At 45.4% G+C, this 26,515-nt stretch overlaps 1 protein-coding gene across 5 annotated transcripts in view; it reads right to left on the reverse strand.

Moving 5' to 3' along the window:
- TNS3 (tensin 3) overlaps positions 1–26,515 on the reverse strand; it is a 268,106-nt gene that overhangs the window by 150,235 nt on the left and 91,356 nt on the right. For 4 of the 5 annotated variants that reach the window (XM_079149903.1, XM_079149899.1, XM_079149900.1 and 1 more), the window contains one exon: positions 25,237–25,275. Coding sequence is in view for 2 of the 5 variants with exons in the window: in XM_079149899.1 (XP_079006025.1) it covers positions 25,237–25,275 (39 nt within the window). In the remaining 3 variants the exon portion in view is untranslated. Of the gene's footprint in view, positions 1–4,508; positions 4,534–25,236; positions 25,276–26,515 lie in introns of those variants that run through there. The other variant, XM_079149902.1, reaches the window with a different exon arrangement.

The raw sequence follows: 26,515 nt of genomic DNA on the forward strand, positions 1-26,515 counted from the left end.
GGCAGGTATAGGGTTTTGTTTTCAGTTACATCATTTTTGACTATTTTGACAAATCTAAAATCTCTAAAAGCTCACAGAACAGGAACAGAATCTGGCATGAGGCAGACTGGAGTATGATTATGCATCCTACCATCCACCAGTTGTGAAACCTTGGGCCAGGGTACTTATGGGTCCATCTGTGGAATGGGGCAATGATGCCCCCATTATGAGGACATTCATGTTATGGAGACAAAATGTCCAGAATCATCTGATGCTTACAAATATGCACTTGCCACTTTCCTCTAGCTCTGCACTGTATGTTACCGTGAGGTGCCCATATTGAAAGGTACAGTGTCTCCCTCTCCCGGGAAGGTCACTGCTCCGTGTTTAACAGCTGCAGTGAAGAATGAAGGACTGAGCATCTCCACCCTGTGGCCAAGAAACCACAAGCTTAAAGACGTGAGTACCATGATACAGGGTTGGAGGAATCCAACAACCACCTACCTACTCCATGCCCATCGAGATGCACAAAGTACTCCATCATCACACAGCACAAGGTGCCCAATGTCACAAGGCATGGGCCATGTCCCCAGAACCATGGCTCGTCCAAACATCCTACAATGCCTTGAATCCAAACCTAGACCTATTCCTATAACAGGTTAACCAGTATCATTAGCAGACACTTTCACTTTTCAAAGGACAAGGTATAGTCAATACATCACAGGAGACCATCACCCCCTAAATTTTACTATAAAGCACAGAAAGTGATATAGGCTAATAACTACTGACATTTCATAGAAAAGGCACCTCTATGGGGGTTCCTCTTATCCATGATTTCTTTTCTGTTATTTCCATTACCTGTAGACAAAAATAATCTGAAAATATTGGATGGAAAATTCCAGATACAAAACATTAATTAGTTTTAAACTGCATTGAATACTGTGATGAAAACTCATGCTGTCACAGCTAGGTCATGAATCATTCTTCGTCCAGCATATCCACATGGTATATGCTACCCACCCATTAGTCACTCACTAGTCATTTCAATTATGTGATCACCTACAAAGTTATCATGGAGTTTATGTGCAAGTAATCTACATAGTACCCCAGTGCTGCATTAACAGAGTCTGTGCCAATCACCTCACCTCACCTCATCTTATCATGCAGACATTACATAGTCTCACATCATCAAAGAAGGGTGAGCACAGTATAGAAAGTTATTTTGAAAGATAGGTCACAATGTTTTAATACAGTATGTCATTATAACTATTCTATTTTACTATTATTGTTAATTTTTACTGTGTCTACTTTATAAATCATACTTTATTATAGATATATACATATAGTAGAAAAAAGAAGTATGTGGGTTTGATACTACCTGAAATTTCAGGCATCCACTAGAGGTTTAGGGATATTTCCCCGCGAATGTAGGGGAAGTTGCTGTAAGATTTTGAGGCCAGGATGCTATTATCACACCTAAGGCTACCAATGCCCAGACCAACAAGGACTGTCAGTCTTACCTCAATGTACATTCTGGGCTTCCAATAACCATCCCTGAGCACTATATTCCTCGTTTCCTATAGGCGTCTGTGAAAAGTAATGTTTCAAAAAAAAATCTAACCCAAGAATGATACAGTAGCAAGTCCTGATGGTCACAAATACCAAGCAGAGCCTAGAGAAGTCTGACCCAGGTACTGTGATAGGCCTGGACCACAACAGGTGAATGCTGGTTGCAGCTGCCCTACCTGAACTGTTCACCCATGCCCACCCTCTGACATCTCACCAACATTAAAAGTCTTTCCAACCTGGAGTCCAGCCCTGGAGGCTGTCAGTGCACAGCCACTCAGGGATGGCCCAGAATACATAGCCATAATGAGCCGTTCCAGCTCCCAATGACTCAGACCATCAGTTTCCCTCCAGGGACCAAACGTGGCATAGATCCAGAGCCCCAGGGAGCAGGGCCACCTGGCATGTAGAAGACAGACCAGCAGAATGAGTGACAAAGATCCTGTTACATGGAGCTGCAGGGCCAGGGTTTTTTTCTGTGCCCCACCATGAATAGGCTGTGTGACTTTGGGTAGGTTCCCCACATTCCCTGTGCCTCTGATTCCTAATAGGTAAAAATTGGCTAATAATTACAACAACCTTCTCAGTAAGGTCCCTGTGGAAGGTATAGCAGTGAGGCCTTTTGCACATCAGGGTCTACACTGAATAAATACATCATCAGTATCTACAACAATGTGTTCTTTAGGATTCTGTCACATGGTGTTGTCACGGGAGAAAGAGAAGGGAGGGCTAAATGCCCTAGAGAGAACTACTCAGTTAAAGGCATCCTGCTACAAGGGGGGAAAAGGTCAGGCCTCAGGGGAAGCTACGGGCTGCTTGCCCTGTGTGTGACAGCAGGTACACACAGGCTCAGGGGCCTGAATGGGTGCAACGTTGCAAGTGGCAGGCAGACTGGGGGGTGCAGCTCATCTGCAGCAAGCAACATCTGTGTGGTGCAATTAATGCAGCACAGGGTTCCAAATGGAGCATCCTTCACAGGCGCATCACTGTCATAGAATGAAGGATGGCCTGGCCTGGGAGTCCCTTAGTGAGCTGGCCTCCTGTCACAGTGTGCCTCAGTTATTCTCTGTACCACCTCACAACTCTGCTCCCTTATATGAAAGCCCTTGCACCCACAGCACAAAGCACAGACTGTCCACATATCCAAGTTCTACTAGTAACTCCAAAGACTCCATGAGCATATGCAAAAAATAAAACTGGCAGCTTATGTAGGAAGACATCGCCCAGGGAACATGATGAGCCTAAGTATTAGTTTGAGCAGATCAGAAGCACAAAGGTGTGATGTAGGCATACAGAGCTATAAACTGTGGGGTTCTGAGCTGGGCTTGGTATCCTGTGCCTGCACAGGTCCTGGCTACCATAACCTATTCTTACTCAAGCTTTCTCTTGTCATCCCAAGATGATTAGTGGTCTTCTTCACATCTCACCTCCCTGACAGGAGCAACATGGAGCAGATGTCTGAATCCCCCATTCCAGAGGCTGCCCACAGGGAGCAGGTCTCTACTCTGCAGGACTGGCCAAAGCAGCTCTCACTGTTACTCACCCAAAGCCAACAAAGTTCTGGGAAGCCAAGACCCATGAAGCAGGGCAGATGAAAATCAGCACCCAACTGCCGGCCTCCCCTCATCCCTGCGGGCTTTTAGGGAAGAGATAGGAAAGAAAGCCCTTTTCTGCATGCCATGCTAAGAAGCTGGGCAAGGCCTGAACATGTGACCAATGCCAGCTTCCCCAGTGTGACCAGGCCTGTGCACTGCTCCAGCAGCCTGACCAGTGCTGACAGGCTGCACTGTACACGGCTCCATGAAAAGGAACAATAGCAGTGGCCAAAGCCACAAGGAAGCTGGACTTCATGGCTCAGTGATACGACACAGAGATCCCAGAACCAGGGGCGGGGATAATTACACAGACCTGGCTGAGACACCTCGGCACATTCTGCTTTGTTTCCCAGGGCAAAAGGAAAAATAAAATGGGAACTATTTTCAAAGGCAACAATCAGCCACACTTGGATGACAAAGCATTCATGTGTCCATTCACTCATTCCTCCACTCCCCAGCAGAGAGAGTCAAGGGGGACATGCACACATGCTTGGCAATTTAATGCCCTGGTTGGAAGCCAGTTCCACTCTTTGACTAGCCATCTAACCTTGGGAATGTATGCACCTCTCTGTGACTCAGTTTCCTCATTTGAGAAAGGGAGATAATAATATCATTATTGGCAGGATTAAATAAGTTATCACATGTAAAAGGCTTCAAAGATAAGTGCTAAATAAATATTAGCCACTAATCCAATCATTTTATTTGTGTGCTAGGCAGGTAGGAGGCTCCCGAAATGAATTTTCCCCACAAATCATTCTTCAGTCTAGTGTAGACTCAATAATCACCATAGTGTAGCTTTGACTGCAGCCCCTATTTAACAGAGGGAAGTTATAAAGCTTAGAGAGGGCAAGTGATTTTTCAGAAGTCACACAGTCAGTACCCTTTATTCCTTTCCAGAAGGGGAATACTAAAATAATAATAATAATAATCATCATCATCATCATCATCATCAGAATTACCAGACTTGATTTTTTTTTTTTCTCTTAAACTTGAGCAGTGATTCCAGAAATTGTGAAACTAAAATATGCTCAACTCAATCTGGGAAACTAAAATAACATTTCACCACTGAGCTCAACTATGAGAAACAACATCTAGCTCAGACTGGGATTATTTCTATGAGTATTTGTAAACCAGATCTGCAGAATCCTGACACCTGTTCAGGAGGTCTAATTTGTTTAGAACCATATGGAATGAGGGGACTGAGGTCTATAGAACAAGGAGAGGGGCAGGCAAGCCCTGGCCGAAGAAGCAACAGAGAAGTGAGCATTTACAACAAAATATGATGTTCCCCTTTGCTATTCTCACAAAACAAACTTCCCAGGAAAGGCAGCAAGGGCTGTCCTCAAAGGCGAAGCAGGCCTCCCTCACCTCTTGGGAGGCTGCCGGCTGGGAGGCAGGAACTCACTGTGCTCAGCAGGGGCTGTGTGGTCAGGGCTGCTGCTCCTTCCAGAAGCAGCTCCTCCTATTGCATGGCTCCTTCTGCTGCTTTTAGTCGAAGTCTAAGCCTCCTCTTCTAGGCAAAGTGGGGTGGCTGGAGAGCCTTGGTAAGTGGGCAAGCCCTCCAAGTGTGGAGGCTCCAAGATCACAGGCAGAAGTAGCAGGCAGGTGCGCCCAGCCCCAAGGTGAGTACGCATGCTTGCTCACAGGCAAGGACGATGGCAGCCCGAGGCTGCGGGCCAACCTCCCAAGGGCCTGTGGAAAAAGAGCAGTGCTGTCCAGGCAGAGCTGCCTGACCAGGAAGCTGAGCAGGCTGCATCCTTCTGGGGACCAGTCCAGATCCAGCCTCCAAGTAGATCTACCTTCCACAGGTGCAGAAACACAGGCATAGCCGTGGTTGTTCACCCCCAGGACTAAAAAACCCACAAGTTCTTGGAAAAGCAGGTGCTCACCCCTGCATCCCAGAGCTTACCCAATGCTTGGCATCTACCTGCCTCCTTTCCCTCTCCTTCCTTCCCGCCTGTTCTCTGTTTCTCTCTTTAGTTCATTTTTGTTCCACCTCATTCCAAGCAGAATTTGAGGTGACTCATCAATAAATTCATTAAAAACGATGGAAAACTTTAAAAACACACTAACAAACAAGTGCACAAATCCAGGGTCAAAGACGGAATGGGGGAGGGAGCGGGGGGTAGGAGATAGAGCGAGAGGGGGGTGGGTGGAGCGGACTGTGTCATAAAAGTTCTTCAGCTAAAGGAACTAGGTGTTCGACCGGTTCTGAGTTTCCTGGAGACCAAAACAAAAAGGGAGATTGTGGCTGGACTCCACTCAGGATGGATCTTGGTGACAGCGGGGACTTTAAAGGGCACCCAACCTCCCTGAGGCTGGGTTGAATCTGTCACTTAGCACTCAGGGTGGAGAGGAAGGGCAGCTATCAGGCAGCAGCCAGTCCAGAACACCAGCCTCTGTCCTTGGCTGTCAGAGGCGCCCATTGCAGCTGCTTAAACCGGACTTCATCATGACCTGGTCAGTCATGTCCCTGAAACTGACAGGGAAACGTGCACGTGCTCGTTTTATAACTATGCCTTACATGTACCTATGTTGTTTTACTTTTCTTGATTACTTCATGACATGGGAAGAGAGGTGGGGAGAGCACCATTCAGGTCCCCTGTACCCCTCCTCACTGGGCACTGCGGTGCCTGCTAGTCACATGTGGTCACCTTCCGGGCCAGATGCAAAGGGACCCCACCTCAAGATAAGGACAAATGGAAGGCCTCATCTGCCCACCTTGAGGCGGGAAGCACGGAGGGCAGTGGGGGTTGGGAGCCTTAATAGGACCATCTGTCCTGATTCAGATAACTGGCCACACTCATCAGACTGGAGGACACCGATAGGACTTTCAATTCTTTTAAGCATCAGTTTTCACTTTTGTGAAATGGGCTGATCCTGTTGCCCTCACAGGAACCCAGCAGGGACTGAGATGATATCAGCAAAGTACCACGACCCAAGTCCCACAGGTGTCACCAGCCCTGCCCACTGCCACCAGCCCAGCCCCTGAAATAAGGTGGTCATCTTGAGTCCTCATCTAACTCCTGCATTTTACAATGCATGAGACAGAGTGATGGGGAAGCTCCTGCATTCCACAGGGCGGCAGCCAGGGTGGCCATGTGGCCCTGAGGATTTTATATTGAGAGAGAACACACAAGTCCTGGGAACCTGGAACTCACAAACACCATCAAGAACCTGGTACAGAATTATAGCAGGATAGGAGGAATAAGTTTCTGAATTTCATAGCACAATAGGCTGATGATAGTCAATAATAATGTATCTTTCAAAATAGATGGAATTTTGAATGCTTTTACCCCAAAGAAATGATAAATGTGTGAGGTGACAGACGTGCTAATTACCCTGATTTCATCTTTATAAGTTGTACACATATATGGAAACATTATGCTGATTACCCTAAATATGTAACATTATTATGTGTCTATTAGATAAGAAAGATCCCAAAGGAGAGTCCCCCACTACAGGTGGTGACCATCCAGGAATAACCAAACAGGGGGTTCATCACCCACAGATGAAGAACACAGCAGGGCAGAGGAAGAACAGCTTTCTTTAGAAGGCAGAGAACACTTGTAATGGGACTGAGGTCTGAGTGCTCTCCACTGTGGGAGGGAGTCAGCAGCCTGTGCTAAGCCCACTCTCCAGTGTCCTGTTCCCCTGGCAGAAGTCCCGCTTTGAGCCTGGAGGCCAATCCTACAGGCACAGCACAGACATGCATCAGAGGAACTATGCCCCACCCTAAATCCCCAGTAGGCAGACATAGGACCTTATCTGCATGATACATAGGACCAAGGGGAGCCGTGAAGCCACCAAGAAGGTTGGAGACCCAAAGATGTTGGCAAACGGGGCCAGAAAGGTAGACCCCAGTCCTGCAGCCAGCCTGTCCCTGAGCACAACAGTCACAGGACCTTGGAGGGTCCAATGTACTCCTGTCTGGCCTGTCCAGCTGGGCAAGAGGGCTGCCCAGGGAACACTGAGACCATTACACATCTCAGGTCAGGACCACACCTTACCCTGTCCCGAGAAAGGTGAAGTTGGTCCTTTAGAACCAAGAGTGAATGAACTCTTCTGTCATGGACAGCACAACCTTTACTTGGACCAGCCTGGAATAATCAGACTCAGAGGGATGAACCAGAAAAGGTATAGAGAGAGGTCTTGGAGCACTGTGCATGCGTAACCATGACAAAATAATGTCAGCATACCACACATGTAACATATTGACTTAGATAAAAATCACAAGGGTGATTTTACTCAATTCCTTACTGAAATGTTCCCTTTTAACAGATCAAGGTCATCTAGTTAGTCAGCAGAAACATTCATCCAGGATAGGTCCCTGGGCCCACAGCCAGCTGCCCCTCTCCACTGTGCCAAATACCTGTGGATAGAAAGTCACCTTCAGTGCTGCCAAAGGGCAATCTCACTGGCTGAGCATTGGACACATTTAAAACAGTGCAGTTTAAAACAGTGACATCCATGCCCCCCACTCAGGGGCTTCAATGTGGGTGTGACTGAGGGGCGGGAGGCCAGGTTTAGAACATAGGAACCTCTCGGAAGCACCAACTCCCCCTCCCCATGCTTTCCTACATTCTGAGAGGTCAGCTGTCCAGTACAAATTGGATCTGAAAATAACAATAAGATAGTCAGTCTGCACTGTGAGGAGCAATGGAGAGTGGGAGCCACAGAAGCTGTCTGCAGGTGAGCAGAAGCAAATCACAGACACAGCCTTCTGCAGGGGGAACATGAGGCCACCCCCACCCCTTCCCATGGGTGCCAGCTCACTGCTTGAGAGTCAGGAGCCCCCTCTAATGCCCCCACCCTGCCACAGATGCAGTCTAAGGTCCAACTGTTACTGGGAAGACAGCTTTAAGAAACTGCTGGAGCTTTTTAAAAAATAAATGCAACCTTATTTTCTTTCTTACGATAAACGTAAATAATTTTCTTGTAAAAACATTCAGAGAATTTTTATTTATTTAATTATTTAATATTTGGTACTGGGGAGTATTGAACCTAAGGGTGCTTAGCTATATTCCCAGTTTTTGTTTTTGTTTTTGTTTTGACAGGATCTCATTAATGATGAGGGTTTCTCTATGTTGCTGAGGCTGGCCTTGAACTTATGATCCTTCTGCCTCAGGCTCCTGTGTCACTGGGATTACAGGTAGGCACCACCACTCGGAAAATAGATACCTACAAAAAGACTCAGATGGGTCCAGTCTTACACTACCACCCTCACAACCCAACATAATCCACATTAGTCACAGGATGGATTCCCCTTACTTTATTCCACATTTATATCATTTGATTTTCTTCTGCAATGTAATTTTTAACAGCTGTGTGGTATCCAGCTATCCAGTTGGAGAAAAATATCCCCCTATTTCTGAACCTTGTCTCCAATTTTTCACTCTTAGGAATGATGCCATGAGGACTATTTTATAGTTTAAAATTTCCAATATCCTTGTGGTTGTCCCAGGAAAACACATGGAGATACAATGTTCTTTGGGCTTACATCACCAGGAGCTCCTGCAGAAAGTCTCATGACTTTCATAAGCAGATATGTCACCCCGAGGCACAGGAAATATCCAAAAGGTGTAGGGTTCATGACCCCCTTTTCTATGTGCGCATATTTGACAACCTTTCCTTAAAAAGAACTGTCCAGCCAAAGTTAAAGGGACATGGAAGTGACTGGGTAGTTATGAAATCAACACCCCAAAGAATGAGGCAGGAAGGAGAAGGCAGCAACAAATGTTCAATGCATGTGACATCCCCATCCTCTCCCTGGGTCAGTGCTCAGAAGCAAAGCAGACTATGCCACCAGAATACACTAGAGTGCAATTTCCATCACCAGAGACCCCTCTGCACCTTTGTGTCCCCAGCACATGGCAGACAAACACCAGAGGTCCCCAGAAGCAAATATTTATAAAATGAATGGATTAATGAGGGAGAGATAGATCAGTGGGAGAAAGAAGCCATCTATTCTGTTAATTAGTATTTTCCATGATCAAGACCACAATTCCAAGATTATAACTTATTACTCCCCAAATCATGGAATGGCAGGACACACACCTAGAGGCCATGACCTCATACCACCACCTGTTAAGAACTAAAATGCATTTTTCAGACATTCCCATCTTGAAGTCCTCATTCCCAGAATCTCAGACTGTGTCTGTAACTTGGAGACATGGGTCTTTAAAGAGGTGATTAAAGTTTAAACAGGGTAATTAGGGTGAACTCTAATCCAGTATGACAGATGTCAACGTAAAGATGAAAACAAGACGTAGACACACACAGAAGGATGACCGCATGAAGACACAGGGGGCGGGGAGGGAAACACACCATTTACAAGCAATGAGAGAAGACCTTGAAAGACACCAGCCCCATCCACAATTTGATCTCAGATGTCCAGCCATCAGTACTATAAGAAATAAATGTCAGTTGTTTAAGTCACCCCCTCATGGTACTGTTATGGTTCCCCACATTTTTTAATACTATTTTTTAGTTGTCGATGGGCCTTTTTATTTTATTTATTTATTTATATGTGGTGCTGAGAATCGAACCCAGTGCCTCACACATGCTAGGCAAGCGCTGTATCACTGAGCCACAACCCCAGCCTGTCGTTCCCCACTTTGACTGAGACACCTTCTCAAAGGTCTGAGATGTGTGGCGATCATTTGGAAAGCAAACAACAATGAGCATCTCCAGCCTCTCTGGAAGACCAGAGGGGGCCTGGAAATATCACCCTGCCCTCTCGCTACAGGAAGCAGGGCTGAGACCGCACACAGCTGAACCTGAGCAAGAGGGTAGCAGAAATGTCCTCTGACTCCACCTAAAAGGTCACCTTTGCCTTTTTGAATACACGTAAGAAAAACAGGCTGGCAGACAAGAACCTTACAAGTGAAAATGATTGATGTAATTAGGAAAACCTGACAGAACTTGTAAAGTATTGAAGAAGGAAGAGTTATAGCACTGAAAACAGAGCATCCAGTCACTTTGAACTCTCCCTCCATCTAGTAAATTCCAATCACCTGGATGGTGATCTACTCTAACCTACAAGCTGTAACAATCAGTTTCATGTAATAATGCAGGTATCAGAGAATTTGCAGATGCCTCCATGAGAAAGCTGATTTGCAGAACACTAACTTCAATTGCTATTTTCCAACACGTACCGTGTGTACCGCCCACTAGAAATACAAGAGCTAGGGGGAGAAACATGGAAAGTACATCTCTCACATTTGGGGAGTGGACTCTTAAGACAAGAGGGAGGGGCAAATACAAGACTGTGAGTGTAGAATTAAACATAAGACACCTTCAAGGGCAGACATGTAAAATGGGGAAGTAGCTGCAGAATTCATGAAAGCCACATCTCCAACCAAGAATTTTTGGCTTACTAAACAGAGTAAAACTCTAAATTGCCTCTAAGCTACCAAATAATTGAGGTCACACCCCCTATGGCCTCTCTAGACCTCCCATCAATCACTAGCCAGCTAACCACCCCATTCATTCTGTGATACAAAACACCAGGATCCAAACTTTGTTTCCTGTTGGCTTACTGCTCATTAAAGTTGGGGTGAAAACAGACAATATGTGAGTTTCCAGGTTTATGCTGATGCTGCTGGGACTGGACCACATCTAAGATCCACTGATTCAAAAGGTTTGTGCCTTGCTGTGGTTTGTACTCAGGACCATGTTACCACATGATGCTGATTCATCCTCCCTTACAGCATCCCTGGCTATCCCTCTCCTCAGTATCCCAGTCATCCAGGGGCTGATCACTTCTATAACACTGCCAGCTTCTGCTTAAATAGCACCAATGATGGGGAGCTCACTACTTCATTTTTAATTGTCTCAATTTTCCAAAATTCTTCATTATATGGAGTCAAAATCAGGTCTCCCTGAACATCTGCATGTTGGCCTCATTTCTTTCCATGAGAGAGTCATCTCAAGGTGAATCCCTCTAACCAAGGAGGTGTAGAATTTTCCCAGGGAAAAACGGTAAGACTTAACCTGGCTCATTTGAAACAAACCTTTATTTAGAATGATTTTTTAAAGACTCTGTGAGGTAAATATTTCCACTTCAGAAAACAGAAAATTTCAGATTCCCCAGTAGGGGATTCCAGCAGATTTTCAGAGCCAGACTTTATCACAAACACCCACTGTAGCAGTACTGCTGAGAGGTCTGATCTTTCAGAGGTCAACAGCCAAAGGCCACACTGGCTTAAGTGCTGAGCCATCAGGAAATGGAAGAGAATCATATAAGAGAAGAAAGGTGCAGTGTTCAGGAAGAACTGGTATGCATTTATGTAATAACAGAGCAAGTGTTCCCTGGGACCCTGCAGGTCGGTTCCCAGCTCACCTAAAGTTCTGGACCCATGCACATCATTTTCATCCTACCTTGGGAAGCAGAGACCAGGACCAGGAGCCCAGGCACCACCCACAGTGACCACAGTATCCCCAGTGAGCCGAATCTGTAAACCTCCCTGGGACATCCTAAAGCTAATCTCACGCATCACATCATTTCGTCCACAAATATCTCAATATACATAGATAAGATATATAGAGATAAGAATATATTGATAAGGACCTTAAAAAATACCTGTATTGTGGGCTAGGGCTGAGGCTCAGTGGTAGAGCACTTGCCTAGCATGTGTGAGGCACTGGGTTTGATTCTCAGCACTGCATATAAATAAAATAAAGGTCCATTGATAACTAAAAAAAAATTTTTTAAATACACGTTTTGTAAAAATAATTGCTTAATATCATGAAATAGATATTCAATATCCAAATTTCTCCATCATATTTTTTGTTGTTTTTACTTTTATTGCCTTAAAAAAAAAAAAAAAAAAAAAAAACTGGATCCAAATAAAGCCTTACAATGTTTATTTGTCTCTTCAGTTCCTTTACAATATAGGTTCTTCCCCCTCTTTTTGCAAATTCATTTGAAAAATATCAGGCTCATTCATTCTCATTAGAATTTCCCCTGCTCTGGATTTTGCTGACCCCTTTGGTGTTACAGTATCACAGATTGCTCTGTTGCCTGATTTCTTGTCAGCTGCATATGGCTCTGTGGTTTGGTCTGACTCTGGATTGATTTGGGGCAAGGTTTGAACAGTGGGGCATCATGCTCTTCCCTGGGAGAAGGCACATGCCCTCCCTATTGTGACAGTGGAGGTCGCTCAGGATCAGGGCTGAGAACCAGTGACTCAGTTATGAGGGCTTTGAAAAGGACAATATTTTAACTCAATCACTTTTTCAATATGGATAGCTAGAATTCCTCTTTCAGTAAAACTTTCCCTCTTCCTCCATTTGGAAAACCTAAGGTATAGTTTGTGAAGGAAAGAAAGATTAGCCGGGGATGTGGCTCCATGGTAGGGTGCTTGCCTAGCATGGAAGGGCAATCACCTAGAACTACAAAAACAGTAGGGGTGCAGACACAGGTGTTTGACTACTTCTCTTTATTGACCAATTTTTAGAATGAGTTGGTTCCCCAGCATCTCACTAAAGTAACTAAGGAGTATTGCTATTATTTTACATAGTACTTTTCTAAGCCTACTGCATAGATCAAAATGTCACCCCTGTCCAAAATAACAAAGCTAACAGTGGATATGATCAGAACCCCGGCCTTCCCTGTCCATCTGAAGGACAGGGATCCTGCTACCATGAGTCTGTTCTCCAGGACTGGTTCATTCTAGAATGATAGGCCACGGCTGCCCCTCATGCCCAAGGCCCAGGGGAAAAACCAGGATGGGGAATGTCATGGTCACCACGTTGGTAAACAATGTTATCCAAATGGAGAAAACTTTTCACTAAACTGGAAAGTACCCATGCAGTTAAACATGATTCTCCTTCTTCCCTTTGTGTAATTGAGCCTCCAACATGACACGATTTCCAGTAAACGAAACTTCTTTTCCTTTTTAACAAAAAGTGTTACCTAATACTGAAGGGGAAGTACACATTCTAAACAAATCTGCTACAAGTGCACTAGGAGAATTCCACTGTGACAGCAGCCACGAGGACGGACAGGCTACAGTTCCAGACTTCCAGCATGGAGGTGCCCTGCAGCTGACAGGGGACACCCAACTCAAGATGGCAATGGCATGCCAACACAGAGGGAGTGACCTCCCAGAAAGCTCAAAGGTGCTCTCAGCAACTCCAGGAAACTGCCATGAGCACCTGCTTCTCTGAACAGAGCCTTTTTGAACATAGGAGACCATGTATCAGTCACTCACGCCCCAGATGAAGATAAGAAAGGAGGTTAGAGAACAAGGCCCACATAGGCAGGGAGGAACCTGGGCAGAAGCTCCCACACTGACCCACCCCGCTTTCTGGGAATGGATGGGAACTCAGGGGTGAGGGTGGCATGTGTGGTACATGGTCTACTTGCTGAGTAAAGCACAGATAATTTAAGTGCTGTACCAATAAATGCCTTCCCCAACCCAGGGTTTATAATACTACACTGTCACATGTCTCTCCAAACAAGAGCTTCAGCACATTAAAAAATATAAATTAAAAAGCACTTGATTTTCCCCTTCAGTAGTTGCTGCTATCTCCCCACCAACGTGCCACAGCCTTCAAGAGCCCTTTCAGAGGAGTGGGAAGGAGGTGGGGGAAGGAAAAATAACAGAATGAGACGAACATCATTACCCTATGTACATGTATGATTATGCAAATGGTGCAACTCTACTTTGTGTACAACCAGAGAAACAACAGTTGTACCCCATTTGTGTACAATGAATCAAAATTAAGTTAAAAAAAGAGCCCTTTCTAAACTAAAATGTGTGATTGCTAGAATCTAAAAATACCACTCATCAGGTGGTCCCTGTACACTACGGACTGCTGCCATCAGATTGGGTGCAGTTCATCAGTGGGTGCCTCAGAGAAAGGCCACCTGCAGTGATCTGCAGAAGGCCATCAATATTTAAGTGGAAGTGACTTTGAGTTGACCTGAAGTCACAGAGTGACTAGGCAGAGGTGGGCCTGAGGATCAAGGACTGCCAGCACCAAAGGTCCCCACTTCTCCCTGGAGGGCCCAAAGAAGGGTTCCAACGCTAAACCCACATGTACACTTAGTGGCCAGGGCAGTAGGAATCCAGTTCCATGGGTGCACCACACACCTGGTGGCACAGACAAGTCACCGCAGGTGTGCGGGGCCTGCAGCCCAGTGCAGGTTTTTAATCATTAGCTAAGGCTTTGTGTTCCTTGAATGTAAGCCGACACCACCCTACACCACCCTACGGTTAACATAGTGGCTGCTGTAGATGTCTCACAATTCCCCCACCTGCAGAGGTGGGACAATAGCTTCAGGGCAGAATCCTACCCCTCAGGCTTTCAAATACCAGCTACAAAGGCAGAAGGCCCATGTGTGGGAGGCTCAGCACAGTTGAGTGCATTTTCTCTAATTTGTTGAGGGTTTCCCCAGTTTCTTGGTGTGTCAACGAACTGAGACCTAAAGGTGTCCGGTGGGCCATGGATGACAAGGTTTCTGAAGGAAATGTGAAGGCTGATGGGAAACCTCACAGGGCTGCCTTTCCCAGAAATCCAGGCAGCTCCCACCCTCCAAGTTGGAAACAGCCAAAGACGGGATGTTATTTTAGGTGTGGGAAGGGATGGTGAAATCAAAGAAAGCGTGGATCAAAGTTTAGCCTGTGGTTAAAAGAGGCGGGGATGGAAAGTCACAGACATTCCCTGAGATCTGGGCCTGGGGGCAGTGAGTCTGAGATCCTTCAGGGAACAGCTAGAAACAGGGGCTGGTGGGGGAAGATCAGGGCACCTTCCCGAAACTCTATGAAAATAGGCCTGGCTCTGAGCAGCAGGTTGTCCTGGTACAACTCATTCATGGAGTCCTAGAAGGAACATAGAAAGGCTTCCCTTTCCATCCTTGGGTTCCTGCTGACTTAGCCAGGGACTCCCACAGGCTAGGAAAGCTCCACAGTCTTTTCCTGCAAAAGTCCTGGGGCAATGGACTTAGGAGCCCTGCCCAATAACCAAAGGCTCCTCTATCAAACCATTTCTACAGACATTCTTTGCTGTTTCTCTGCAGTTCTGAAATATGTTCCATGCAAATAATCTGAGAAGTAGACAGAAAGGCCACCCAGACCTTGCTCATGGAGCCTCTCTGACTCCATGGTCACTGCTGGTTCCTATTCAGGTCAAGTTGCTGCCCTGCAGTTGGAACAGCTTCCTCTTTACTCCAAGGCCAAGAAGAAGTTCTAGAAATGCATGGGGAACAAAGAAGCAGCATGACAGAAGTGAAGGAGCTACCAATTATGTAGCTCCTAGGCCTGCCATAGCAAAGTATGGCAACTGGGCAGCTTCAAAAACAGGCATTTATTCTCTCAAGGATCTGAGGCCTGGAAATCTGAAATTAAGGTGGGGGCAGGGCCATGCTCCCTGTGGGAGCTGCAGGGAGGATCCTTCCTGTCCCTTCCAAGGATGGCTGTTGCAATCTAGCCTCTGCCTCCCTCGTCATATGGCCTTGTCCCCGTGTATATCTGTGTGTCCTCTCCTCTTTTTATAAGGATATGAATCATTGAATTTTGGCCCATCCTGTTTCAGAATGACTTCATCTCCATGATTATTTCAAATAAGATCATATTCTGAGGTTTCAGTGTGGGGTTTATTGTTGCCGTTGCTGCTGCTGTTGTTGTTGTTTTAAATTTCTAGGTCTCACTTGACTTTTGCTAAAGCCACAGATGCGGAATCTCATTCTCCCGACAAAAGGGAATGGGGTGAATTTCAGGGCAACATGACTCGACCCCTCACATCACGACAGACGCATCGTCTGGGACCCAGAAGGAGAGGCTCTGTATTTGTTTCTGAACCTGCCTTTCACTGCAGTTTCCTTACCTGAAAAAGCAGGTGTGAGTTTAACTGGAAAATGCACCTATGGGCTTGCCTCTCTTTGCCAGTACACACTTTGCACCCGTCAGTGAGTCACAAATGCAGGGAAAAAAAGAAGAGAAACCTTCCAGGGGGTGAAACACAGTGTTAAGAAGATAAGGATCTGAAAACCGTTCAAGATTATGGCTTTAAACTCCCACCCCCACCCAAGTTCTCTATCCAATACCTTAATGTTGACTCAGACCCTAGTCCTTCTAAAGGGCTCTGGGAACTGAGTGGGAGATAGGAAAAGAGAATTGGGAAATAAAGTATGAGATGTGTCTATATCAGACCAGTCCAGGGAGTGGGGCCTGCTCTGGACCATCCTCGAGGGGCTGTGGTGTTCAAATCAATGGTTGCAAGTGATCTTGGGAACAGGGAGCCCTGCCCATCTCTCAGGTCACGTGCACCTCATTCTCCTCCCCATTCCTTTCCCACAGTGAATCCTGGCCACTCTGTCAGCCTGCACTTGCTCTTAGGAGAAAGAACCAGCTGGCACCAGCACCCACACCTTCCCTGGGGTGAGGCTGGGAAGATCCAAGGCTGCCTAGGACACAGTGGCTGGGACCTGGGTCCTGGGGCTCACACTCAAGCAAGGATGGGTGCTCCCCAGGGGCTGAGGCTTAGAACAGTGGCCGGCATCCCCTGTGCACACTATCTAGTGTCCTGACCTCATTCCAGTCACCACCTCCTGGATTTAATCTGGTTTCCCTTGTCAATCCCAGCCTGCTTGGTGTTCCTGGATCCTCCCTTCCCACTTGTTCCCTTCAAACAGGGATCCTCTGTGGTGCCTTTCAATACCTCAATACTGTGTGTGCAGAATAACTACAATATCACTCTGGGATAACTGAGTGTCAAGGTGAAATCACTGTGGGTTTTTTTTTTTTTGTTTTGTTTTGTTTTGTTTTTTAATTGCTGTTGTTGTTTTAAATTTCTGGGTGTCACCTGACTTTTGTCAGAGCCACAAATGTGGAATCTGGTTCTCCTGACAAAAATGAAATAGCTGGACTTTGACCCAATAAGACTCTCCAGCCTTCCTTCTCTGCTTCCTGGAGATCAGAGAGGTTAAAGAAGGAGGATATTTGCACCTCTTTGTTGGCCTGATACAGTGTGACTTCATGGGGACTCTGATACATTGTTTGTATGAAGACTCCTAATGAGACATACAGAATCTGACAAGGGCAGTGGTGGATCCTGACATGCAGGTATACATATATAGGTGATTTTCAAAAAAAAAAAAAAAAAAAAAAACAGTGATAATTGCACAGCTATGATTTTGTTGTGGGATATAGCTCAGTGGTTCTGTTTTTCTGAAATTTACCACAGTGGTGGAAACGACCTACAAGTAGAAAATAATCACCGTCCAATCAAATGCCTGGACTTAAGTCCATGAAGACCAGAAATTCATGCACAAGACTTCTGTGAAGTCTTCTGTGATAAAATTCAAAGAGACCACTGCATTCAGGGACCACCAGAACAGACCTATACAGCCCATGAGCTCAAGGTTACCTGAATGACCATCATGGATTACTGGACTCAGCACCAATGAAAAGCTTGGATGTTCTAGCTGAAATTTGCTGCTGTTTAATTTGCAATGAAATAAAAGGGGTACCATTAAAGAAAGTTCTTCTCATTCATCAGAAGTTTCTACTTATCCACTCGGTGGGCATTCCTTCTGAATATAACTTGAAGTTTTGTGAGTCCCTCTCACGGGCCACTAGTGGAAGAGGCAAAGATGAAATGTGTCACAAGCAGGTTATCTAAACAGTCACAGTTTGTCCTCGTGTTGATCTCGTTACTCAGGACACCTTGCTCTGATGTGGTTTAGAAAGTTTAAGCAAACCTTACTGAACAAGGTGCCAATGTACACACACATACACACACACACACAACACAGACACACACACATGCATACCAGTATCAGGGTATAGTTGGTAAAACCCAGTTTGAAAACTCCAGCCTTAGACAGTGTAACCTGACTCCTGATGTCACCTTTGATGGAAACAGTACGTTGGCTTCAATTTAATTAAACAAAGAGAAGCAAAGCCATTATGACTCAGAAACTATTCTGATATAACCTCTCCTCCAGTATGAAAAACCAGCAAAAGCACTCAATGTGTGTGCCAGCAGCTGGACGAGGTTCCCTGCACCTGTTCCTGAGCTGCAGCTGGCACTGTTCTGCCTGCATCCCACACATCACCACTGGAAGGCCACCGGAAGGCTGAAACACGAACCAGGCCTTCTTCAAGGACGGCGGCCACTCGGTAAACAGTGCGCACATCCTCAGGGCTGGCTGTGCCAGGTCCGCTCCCTGGACACTGGGGGTGACCCAGGAGTCTGGCATGGAATCAGATCAGACACAGGGACTCTATGGTCTCCTAACAAAGGCCATGCTTACACTTCAGAGTGTCAGGATTCCTTGCTGGGTGGATAGGAACCAGCTCCCTTGGGTGATGTATGATAAGGTAAAAGTAAAATGGACAAAAGCCAAATGTTTGCCATTAAAACTTCAACAAAAGCTATTAGGCCACTGTTCATCTGATAGTTAGGCAGCTGTCAAAGGAAACAACCCTGCAAACCAGCACCTACCAAGCAGAGAAGCACATATGCCAAATATCCCTGTTCCAACCACAGGCCATCCCTTCCCTGAGCTCCTTTGTCCTTGGTCTCCAATCAAGGGATCACAGGATCTGAGGTATGGAGAATACCTGTTCTAGTGCCCTTAGCCTCAGGAGGCAGAGGACATCGTCTGTGGCTCATCAGACTGGTTCTGTCCCATCAGATGGCAAGAGCAGAAGATCAAAACACAAAACAAACAGCCAGGCCTGCAGAACTAAAAGGACTTCATTGTCCTCTCAAATCCAAGAAACAGCAAGTCAGGCTTTTCCCCATTCATCACGTTATTTCCTGAGTAGCGCTGAGAACTTTAATACTTCATTTCATTCCAATCTCACAGTAATCCCCAAGGAACTGTAAAATGGGAGGAACCCCATTTTACAGAAGCAGAATGTGGAGTCCACAAAACAGTCAGATCAAGGTCATGGGGTTCTCCAGTATTCACAGCCTGGATGGTTCCAGACCTGACTTTAGTCCCATGTTCACTCGTATGAACTAGTACATTCTGTGCCTGTGTATAGATGTAGCACATACGTGTACATGTACATGTAGATCTACAGAACAGCTGGATCACAGGCTGTGACTCAGCCCTAAGAGCAGAGCTACCTCTCTCATCACTGAGGATCCTATTACCTAGAACAACACATGGTATAACGTAAGCACATCATAAAGCTATCGCTGGTCCTTTATATTTTGTCTCTGAAACAACTGTCTCTAAAACAATCACTGCACTATGCCTGTGAACAGGCAGAAGCATTTGTCTTATAGTTGTGGCTCAGGACACATCCAATACCTTAGGCAATACCCTTCATAATTTCCCACATAGCATATTTTCTCTGCAGTTTCTGCTTTTTTTCCCCCTTTCAGAAAAGATGCGTGTCACTAATTGTGGTCACATTGGCTCCCAGGAAACTCTCAGCCTGCCTGCATGCTTCATCAGCTATGTTAACATTTACAAAGGGAGGTCGCCCCAGGCTCTAGTCTTAACCGCAATGACTGATGTTTTCTAGCACATGCATTACTCTAACCTCACGTCCCATTATTGTAAGCCACAGCAATAAACTAGAGAAGATTCTGGAGAAGTAACAGAAAAACAGGCATCACAGGTAAAGAATCACTGGATCAATACACAACGGGCATGGGAAAACACTTTTCCCTCCTCAGGTCTGAAACACCACCAAATGGTCACCCCACAGACAAATAAGACTCACAGGCATAATGTCATCAAGGTGACAGATGCTTATACAGTTGATCGTGGGCTGTCACAGGCAGTCATTAAGTCTGGCTGGCATGGGCCATTAACACCTTCTCCCTACCGAGACCAGCGAATTATGCCAGAGAGTTTCAAAACCATGCCCCAAGCCCGCGCTACCACAGGAATTCTGGCAAACCCAGCGGCTCAGTGTTAAAACGTGCTGGGATGAAGCTATGCTGGAACCTCTTGGGACAGCTCCCGGCCCTCATGTTACATCTGCAGAGCAGAGGCAGGTGGCAAAGGAGCATACTGGAGGAAGGGCCACTGGCATGGGACAGAGCAGGGTGGCCAGGTCCAAGGGCAGGACACAGGCAAATGAAGGGACATTCACACCCCAACGAACAGAGCTGACCACTGACAGCCATAGATACATATGGAACATCCAAAAAGCAAGCAGGCCATCTGCTCCCAAACCCAGAAGGCTGCCTGAGTCATGGAGTCCAAGGGCAGGAGTCATCATGATTCCCGACAGCATGTGAGGTCAGAGGGAGAGGAAGGGAACCAGGGAGGCCCTGAAGGAATCCCCATGTGCATCAGCTCAGGCAGCGCCAAGACTCAGGATGATGTGACAAAGTCCAAAGAGCACGCCTGAACCCAAAATCTCCATCCATCATGTTCATTCATGTGCAACACAGCCTGCCCAGAAACACCAATCCTGGACCCAAAATAGTGGCATTAAATAACCACTAATTTCCTCTCAAGTTCTACTAACAAAATGTGAGGGAATTTTTTTTTTCTACCACAATTTATCCTTGATTTACAAATGTGGCCCAACAAAAACTTAGAAGCAGTACTAAAGAATATGTCCCTCTCTCTAAGTATAGAAAGTGCACAGACATGAGCAGACAAAGAAGCCAAGACCAGGTCAGCAAGAGCCTCTCAGCAACTGGGTGACCTTGGAGAGTTTCTTCACATTTCTGAGCCCCAGGAGGTAGCCTAACCACACAGCAGGTGCTTGATGAATGGTTAACAAAGAGAAAATAAAAACTGCTCTCAGGTAGCCTGGTCAGGACCACATGGTCCAGGAGAATCCCCAGGCCTGCACAAATGTGGGTGTTATCTGAAGGTCTCTACATTTGTGCCAATCCAAAATGCTGGGAACCCCTGTGCCAGAAGGTCCTTGGCCCAAGCAGGGACCTGAGAGAAAAAAGGATTGGATGCTTTCAGCCCTGAGAAGTGACACCACGCAGGTCCAAACCCTCCCCACAAGTGCCACTGGATAGAGGAGGATCAATTTATACCACCTCATCCAGCACAATGAGGCAGAAGGAGATGAGAGCTGGGCTGGAGCTGCCGTATCCACCCTGCCATTTATTCCTCCACAGGCAGGAGGAAGCTAGAACTTCCCAGCTTAAGGGAAAAAGCTATACACTGAATAAAGATAAGGGAAGTGCGTCTCTGAGCTCACACTGCCATGCAGAAATGCGGCTGAGGAGAGGCAGTACACAGCCAGGGCCACACCTAACCAGCACACCCACATAAGGCCCTTGCACCCACTCCAGCTCACAGCTACAATTCTCAGTTGAGCTGCACAGACCTTCCCAATGATTTGTTTGAACACAGATCCCTGGGCTCCAGCCCATGGTTCCTGATTCAGCAGGACTGGTTGGCCTGGGAATGTGCATTTCTAACAGGTTCCAGGCAATGCTGAGGCTGCTGGCCCGGGGCCACACTTACAGAACTGCTAGTCAAAGCAGTTTAGAAAAGTCACAAAGTGCTTAGAGCAGAGTGGACTCATGCACGGTCATCTCAGGGAAACACACACACACACACATACACAGTCACATGCCACAAAATGACAATTTGGATACAACAGGACTCCTATGAGATTATAAATGAGCTAGAAAATTCTTGTCACCTGCTGACATTGCAGCTGTCCCAATGCAGCAGTGCAACATATCGCCCACACATTTGTGGTGAGGCTGGTGTAGAAAAAATCTACTGTGCTTCCAATTGTACAAAAGTAGAGCATATACAATTTAATAGTGAAAATTTAATATTTGATAATGATAGGAAATGATTACATGACTGGTTTCTGTGGTGGCTGTACTGTATTTTTCATCCTTATTTTGGAGTGCACTCCTACTTATAAGTTGGTTAACTCAGGCAGATCCTCCAGGAGGGATTCTAGAAGGGGCATTGTTGTCATAGGAGATGACAGCTCTATGAGTGTTCCCACCTCTGAAGACCTTCCAATGGGACAAGGTGTGGAGGTGGAAGAGTGATATTCATGATTCTGACCCTGTTCAGGCCCAAGCTGATGTGTGTGTTGTGTCTTAGTTTTTAACCAAAAAAGGTTGAAGCACTGAAAACAATTAATAATAATAGGTTCTACCATATAGCTTAGGTGTGCAGTAGGCTATACCACCCAGGTTTATTTAAGTACATTTTATGATGTTAGCCAGACAAAAATCACCTAATGATGAAAAGCACTTCTCAGAACCTGTCCCCATCAGGATGGTATATATACATTCATGTATACATAAAAATTACATGCATAAGGAGCACACATGTAAAAATGAATATACACATAATAACTACATGCATAATACATATATATATTTGTATACATGACAATTACACATACACACATATACATAATAACAAGTATAATCACACACATGTATAACAATTTCACACAAAATACAAATTTATGCTTTCATATACATACAAAAATTACAGGTATCATACACACATTCACAAGCACACATCAACTACATACATAACTACATATGCTTAGATATTCATGTGTGTAACAATTACAACACGATACACATTTATATGCTTATTATAAGTACCTCACCAATAAAAGTGGAAAAAGAACACATCCAAAATATACATCTATGCATTCACATACATATAACAATTACATGCATAGCAGACACATATCTATGCAGTCATATAAGAAGTACATATACAATGCACACATTCATATACATATGGCAATTACACAAACATGCACACCTATACTATAACAACTACAAGCAAAATATATATCTACACATTCATATGCATATAATTACATGCATAATACACTCATATCTGCACAATCATATATATATGTATAAAACAATTACACACAAACCTTACACATATCTATACAGTCACGACAAATACATATTTAACACACACATTCATGTACATGAAACAAGTACCTATATAATTCCCATTTTTATATATGTATATATGCATATAACACAAGTACATGAATAATACACATCTTTATATCCAAACACATATAACAATGCATACCTAATACACATAGATTCATGCACACAAAGAGCTGCAAGAGGAATGTGCAGCGGCCAGACTGGTCTGTAAGAAGAGCCAGTTCTCTTAGTGACCAGGCTTATTAAAAGCAAGGTATATCCTACTGTGGTGGGAAGCTGTGTCCAGAGACTGAGAGGATCCTCTCCAAATCCCAGGAACTCTGAGGAACCCAGTAACAATCCCCCAATGGCTAAGTCAGACCCTCTCCCTTTTGGTCCAGCCTTGCAGGGACCCTTTGAACCTGGTGCACAGCGGTGGCATTCCACCAGGACAGATTTCCAGGACTTACCAACAAATCTGATGACAAGAAAGCCTCTGAGTACAGGGCAGAACCATAGAGGACCTTGGGGAAAATGTGCTTCAGCCAGGGTCTCAGAGTGGCACACAGTCCCTGGTTCCCCTCAATCACAGAGGGAAACTGCAGCCTATCAAAGCCAAGAGCACACAAAGACACACCCCAGGACCCTGGGTATGAGCGCCACAGAGGACTGAAGGGGAGGAAGAGGCTGGCCAGCCCAGGGCAGCACTGAGGCCAGCAGGGAAAACTGGACAGACGCCCCAGTCACTCCTGAGGGCCTCAGCTCTTGATACATGTGTTTGGCATAGTTTGCAGGTATTTAGGTTTTCAGTGAGCTCTGGTTTTTAAATTTCCTATGACCTTAAATGCACATTTGGCTTTCCCACACGTGCAGAAGACCCACAGCATGTGATAGCAGTAAAAGGAGCACATCTGGCCTGTGAATGGGGCATGTGTGACAAGCCTGACCACCGCCCATCCCCTTTTCCTGCACTTCTTCTTCAGCTAGGTTAGGGAGCCCTGCATCCCCACTGGGTGAGGAGGCAAACAGGCTCAGCAATGGGGTGGAACCAGGATCTGAACTCGGATTCACCAGGCTGCCACACTGCCCTTCAGCCAAACCCTCAGAGAAGGGTTTACAACCAGCCTCATGTCTGGAGGTCTCTGAACTCAGCCCACAGAGATAGCAAGGCATGAGAGCAGGCAAAATCCCCAGCAGAATGCAATGGATGCTGACTGTGGCAAAATTGGGGCTGAGGACATGACACCCATCCAGTTTAGGAGCTAAGAGTAACACACCTGGCAGGCACCTGGAGGAGGCAGCAAGTACAGCCGTCTTCCTCCCTCAGGTCTCCTTCCCTCATGGTGAGGTAGGGCAGGGCGGGCAGTACAAACTCCCCAGAAGCAAAAGTCTCCTTACATTGGCCTCCCCAGGTGTTACTTTTTACTTGTAATAAAAGGTAGTCTGTTTGGATTGGGCAGAGGGTAGTAAGGGGAGGGAAGGGGGGGTGGGGGTGGGAAGGATGGTGGAATGAGACAGACTTATTACCCTATGTACATGTATGATTGCACAACCAGTGTGACTCTGCAGACTGGTGTGACTCTGCATCATGTATAGTCAGAGGAATGAGAAGTTGTGCTCCATTTGGGTACAATGTGTCAAAATGCATTCTACTGTCATGTATAACTAATTAGAACAAATTTTTTTAAAGGAAAAAAAAAAAAAAACTGTAAAAAAAAAGTGTATTCTACTGTCCTGAGCCCCACAATTGTCCAGGAAGCGGATAAGCCACTAGAAACAAGGTTTAACCACTTCATCTCCAATGGGTGGAGGCAAAGAAAACACCCAAGGAAACAAGAAATTCTAAGGAGTTTCATTTAAAGAACAGATGGAAATTCATGTTTACCTCATAAGAATCCAAAGAGAAAGTGTTATCATGCGTTTACCTTGAACCTGTTAAAAACATGGTGTCAGACCTGAATATTCACAAATCGTTGCATCACGCTTTCCACACAGACACCCTGTGAGACAGCCACTGTCACTGTTCCCATTTTTATCATTAAGACAGCCAAAGAAACTCAGACTGGGGGAAATCAAGCCCTGCAGATAACTTTTAAAGTTCCCACCACGAGCACATGGATTCTCTCCTCTGAAGGAAAAGAAATGGGAAGTATAAGAAGGTCAAATGTCCCTATAGAGTCTGGACAGAAAACCATCCCAAAAGAGTACAGTTTCAAGAACTAGTCTACCTGAGAACAAAAATATCCTCAACACAATGCAAAACACTTACCTGTTCCAGGTGGACTTGCACACAGCAGGGAATCACCACCTTAAAGAGAGAAGAAAGAGATAAGCAAATGGATTTTCAGAAAAAAAAAAAAAAAAAAAAAAAAAAAAACTTGGCCTAATAGCCAAAGGAGGCTCCCAAAGGCTGACACTGACTCTAACTGCTTTCCTAGTCACCAAGTTGTAGCATTTCAAGACACATAAAGGACCTGAAACTAACAGAATCCAGGGTTTTGTTATCTTTTGTAAAGTTCAGGTCCTTTCTGAGAATTTAGGGATGAAAATTACACAAAATTCCCCAAGAAAAATACACATCACTCACCCAGACAGGATTTTACTTTCAAATTCACAGAACTGATAGATGCTTAAAACAGAAACTTCTGAGCCATTCAAGCCCTTGCTCATAGGGGATCATGGGAAACTGAACTTAGAAAAGGTAGAGGGTTCTGCAGGATGGTCTTCAAGCTACTCCCACTCCTCACACCCACACAGGGACAGACTTTCTCTACAAAATGAACTGACTTTTCTAGAACCACTTCTATAAGTGGAACTCATAACAGAGTCTAAATGTGGTAAAGTCAGTGTAGCTACTCTAGTCAGCACATGAGACAGTGGATAGGAGTTTCCTTTCACTACCACAGCCCTCTGAAGAAGAGAGAGCTCATTAAGAAAGACACATACAAGGCAAAGTAGTACAACCAAAGCTAAAACTCAAACGGGAGAGAGAAAAGCATGAGGAATGACTGACCCTATGGTGATAAAGAGCCCATTTTCAGGATTTGCCTTCAGTAGGCTCTCTGCTCTGACACTTACTAGCTATAGGACATTGACCTGTAATCCTTCTAAGCCTCAGTTTCCTCATCTGAAAACTGTATGTAGACAGTGCCTTTCTCATAGGGTAGTTGTGAAGATTAAAAGATAGAGTGTGTGAGATGCTTACGATGGTGGCTGGCACAGAGCAGTTTCTCTGCTTACAGGAAAACAGAGTTCTTCCTGAGTACAAAGGGACATGTGTGGGCTAGGGATCAAACTTGCTTTTTGCTTCTCTGGGAGGCTGACCAGGATCCTGACACCTGCAAATAGCATTTCCAATCCCCAAGCTACTTCTCTCCTCAGTTTTCTCCTGGCTCTCCCACCACCAGACCCCTGGCATGCCTTCATTCTCAAAGAGTTTTCTGGAAATGTGGAAAGAAGAAACCCCAGGCGTCTGACAAATTGTCCTTGTAGTTTGGAGTGGGCGGCAGTATGACCTTGGTTCTTACTGTGGCAACTATTTATAGCTT

This window comes from Sciurus vulgaris (genome assembly GCF_902686455.1).
Source record: "Sciurus vulgaris genome assembly, chromosome: 8".
Lineage (NCBI taxonomy): Eukaryota > Metazoa > Chordata > Mammalia > Rodentia > Sciuridae > Sciurus > Sciurus vulgaris.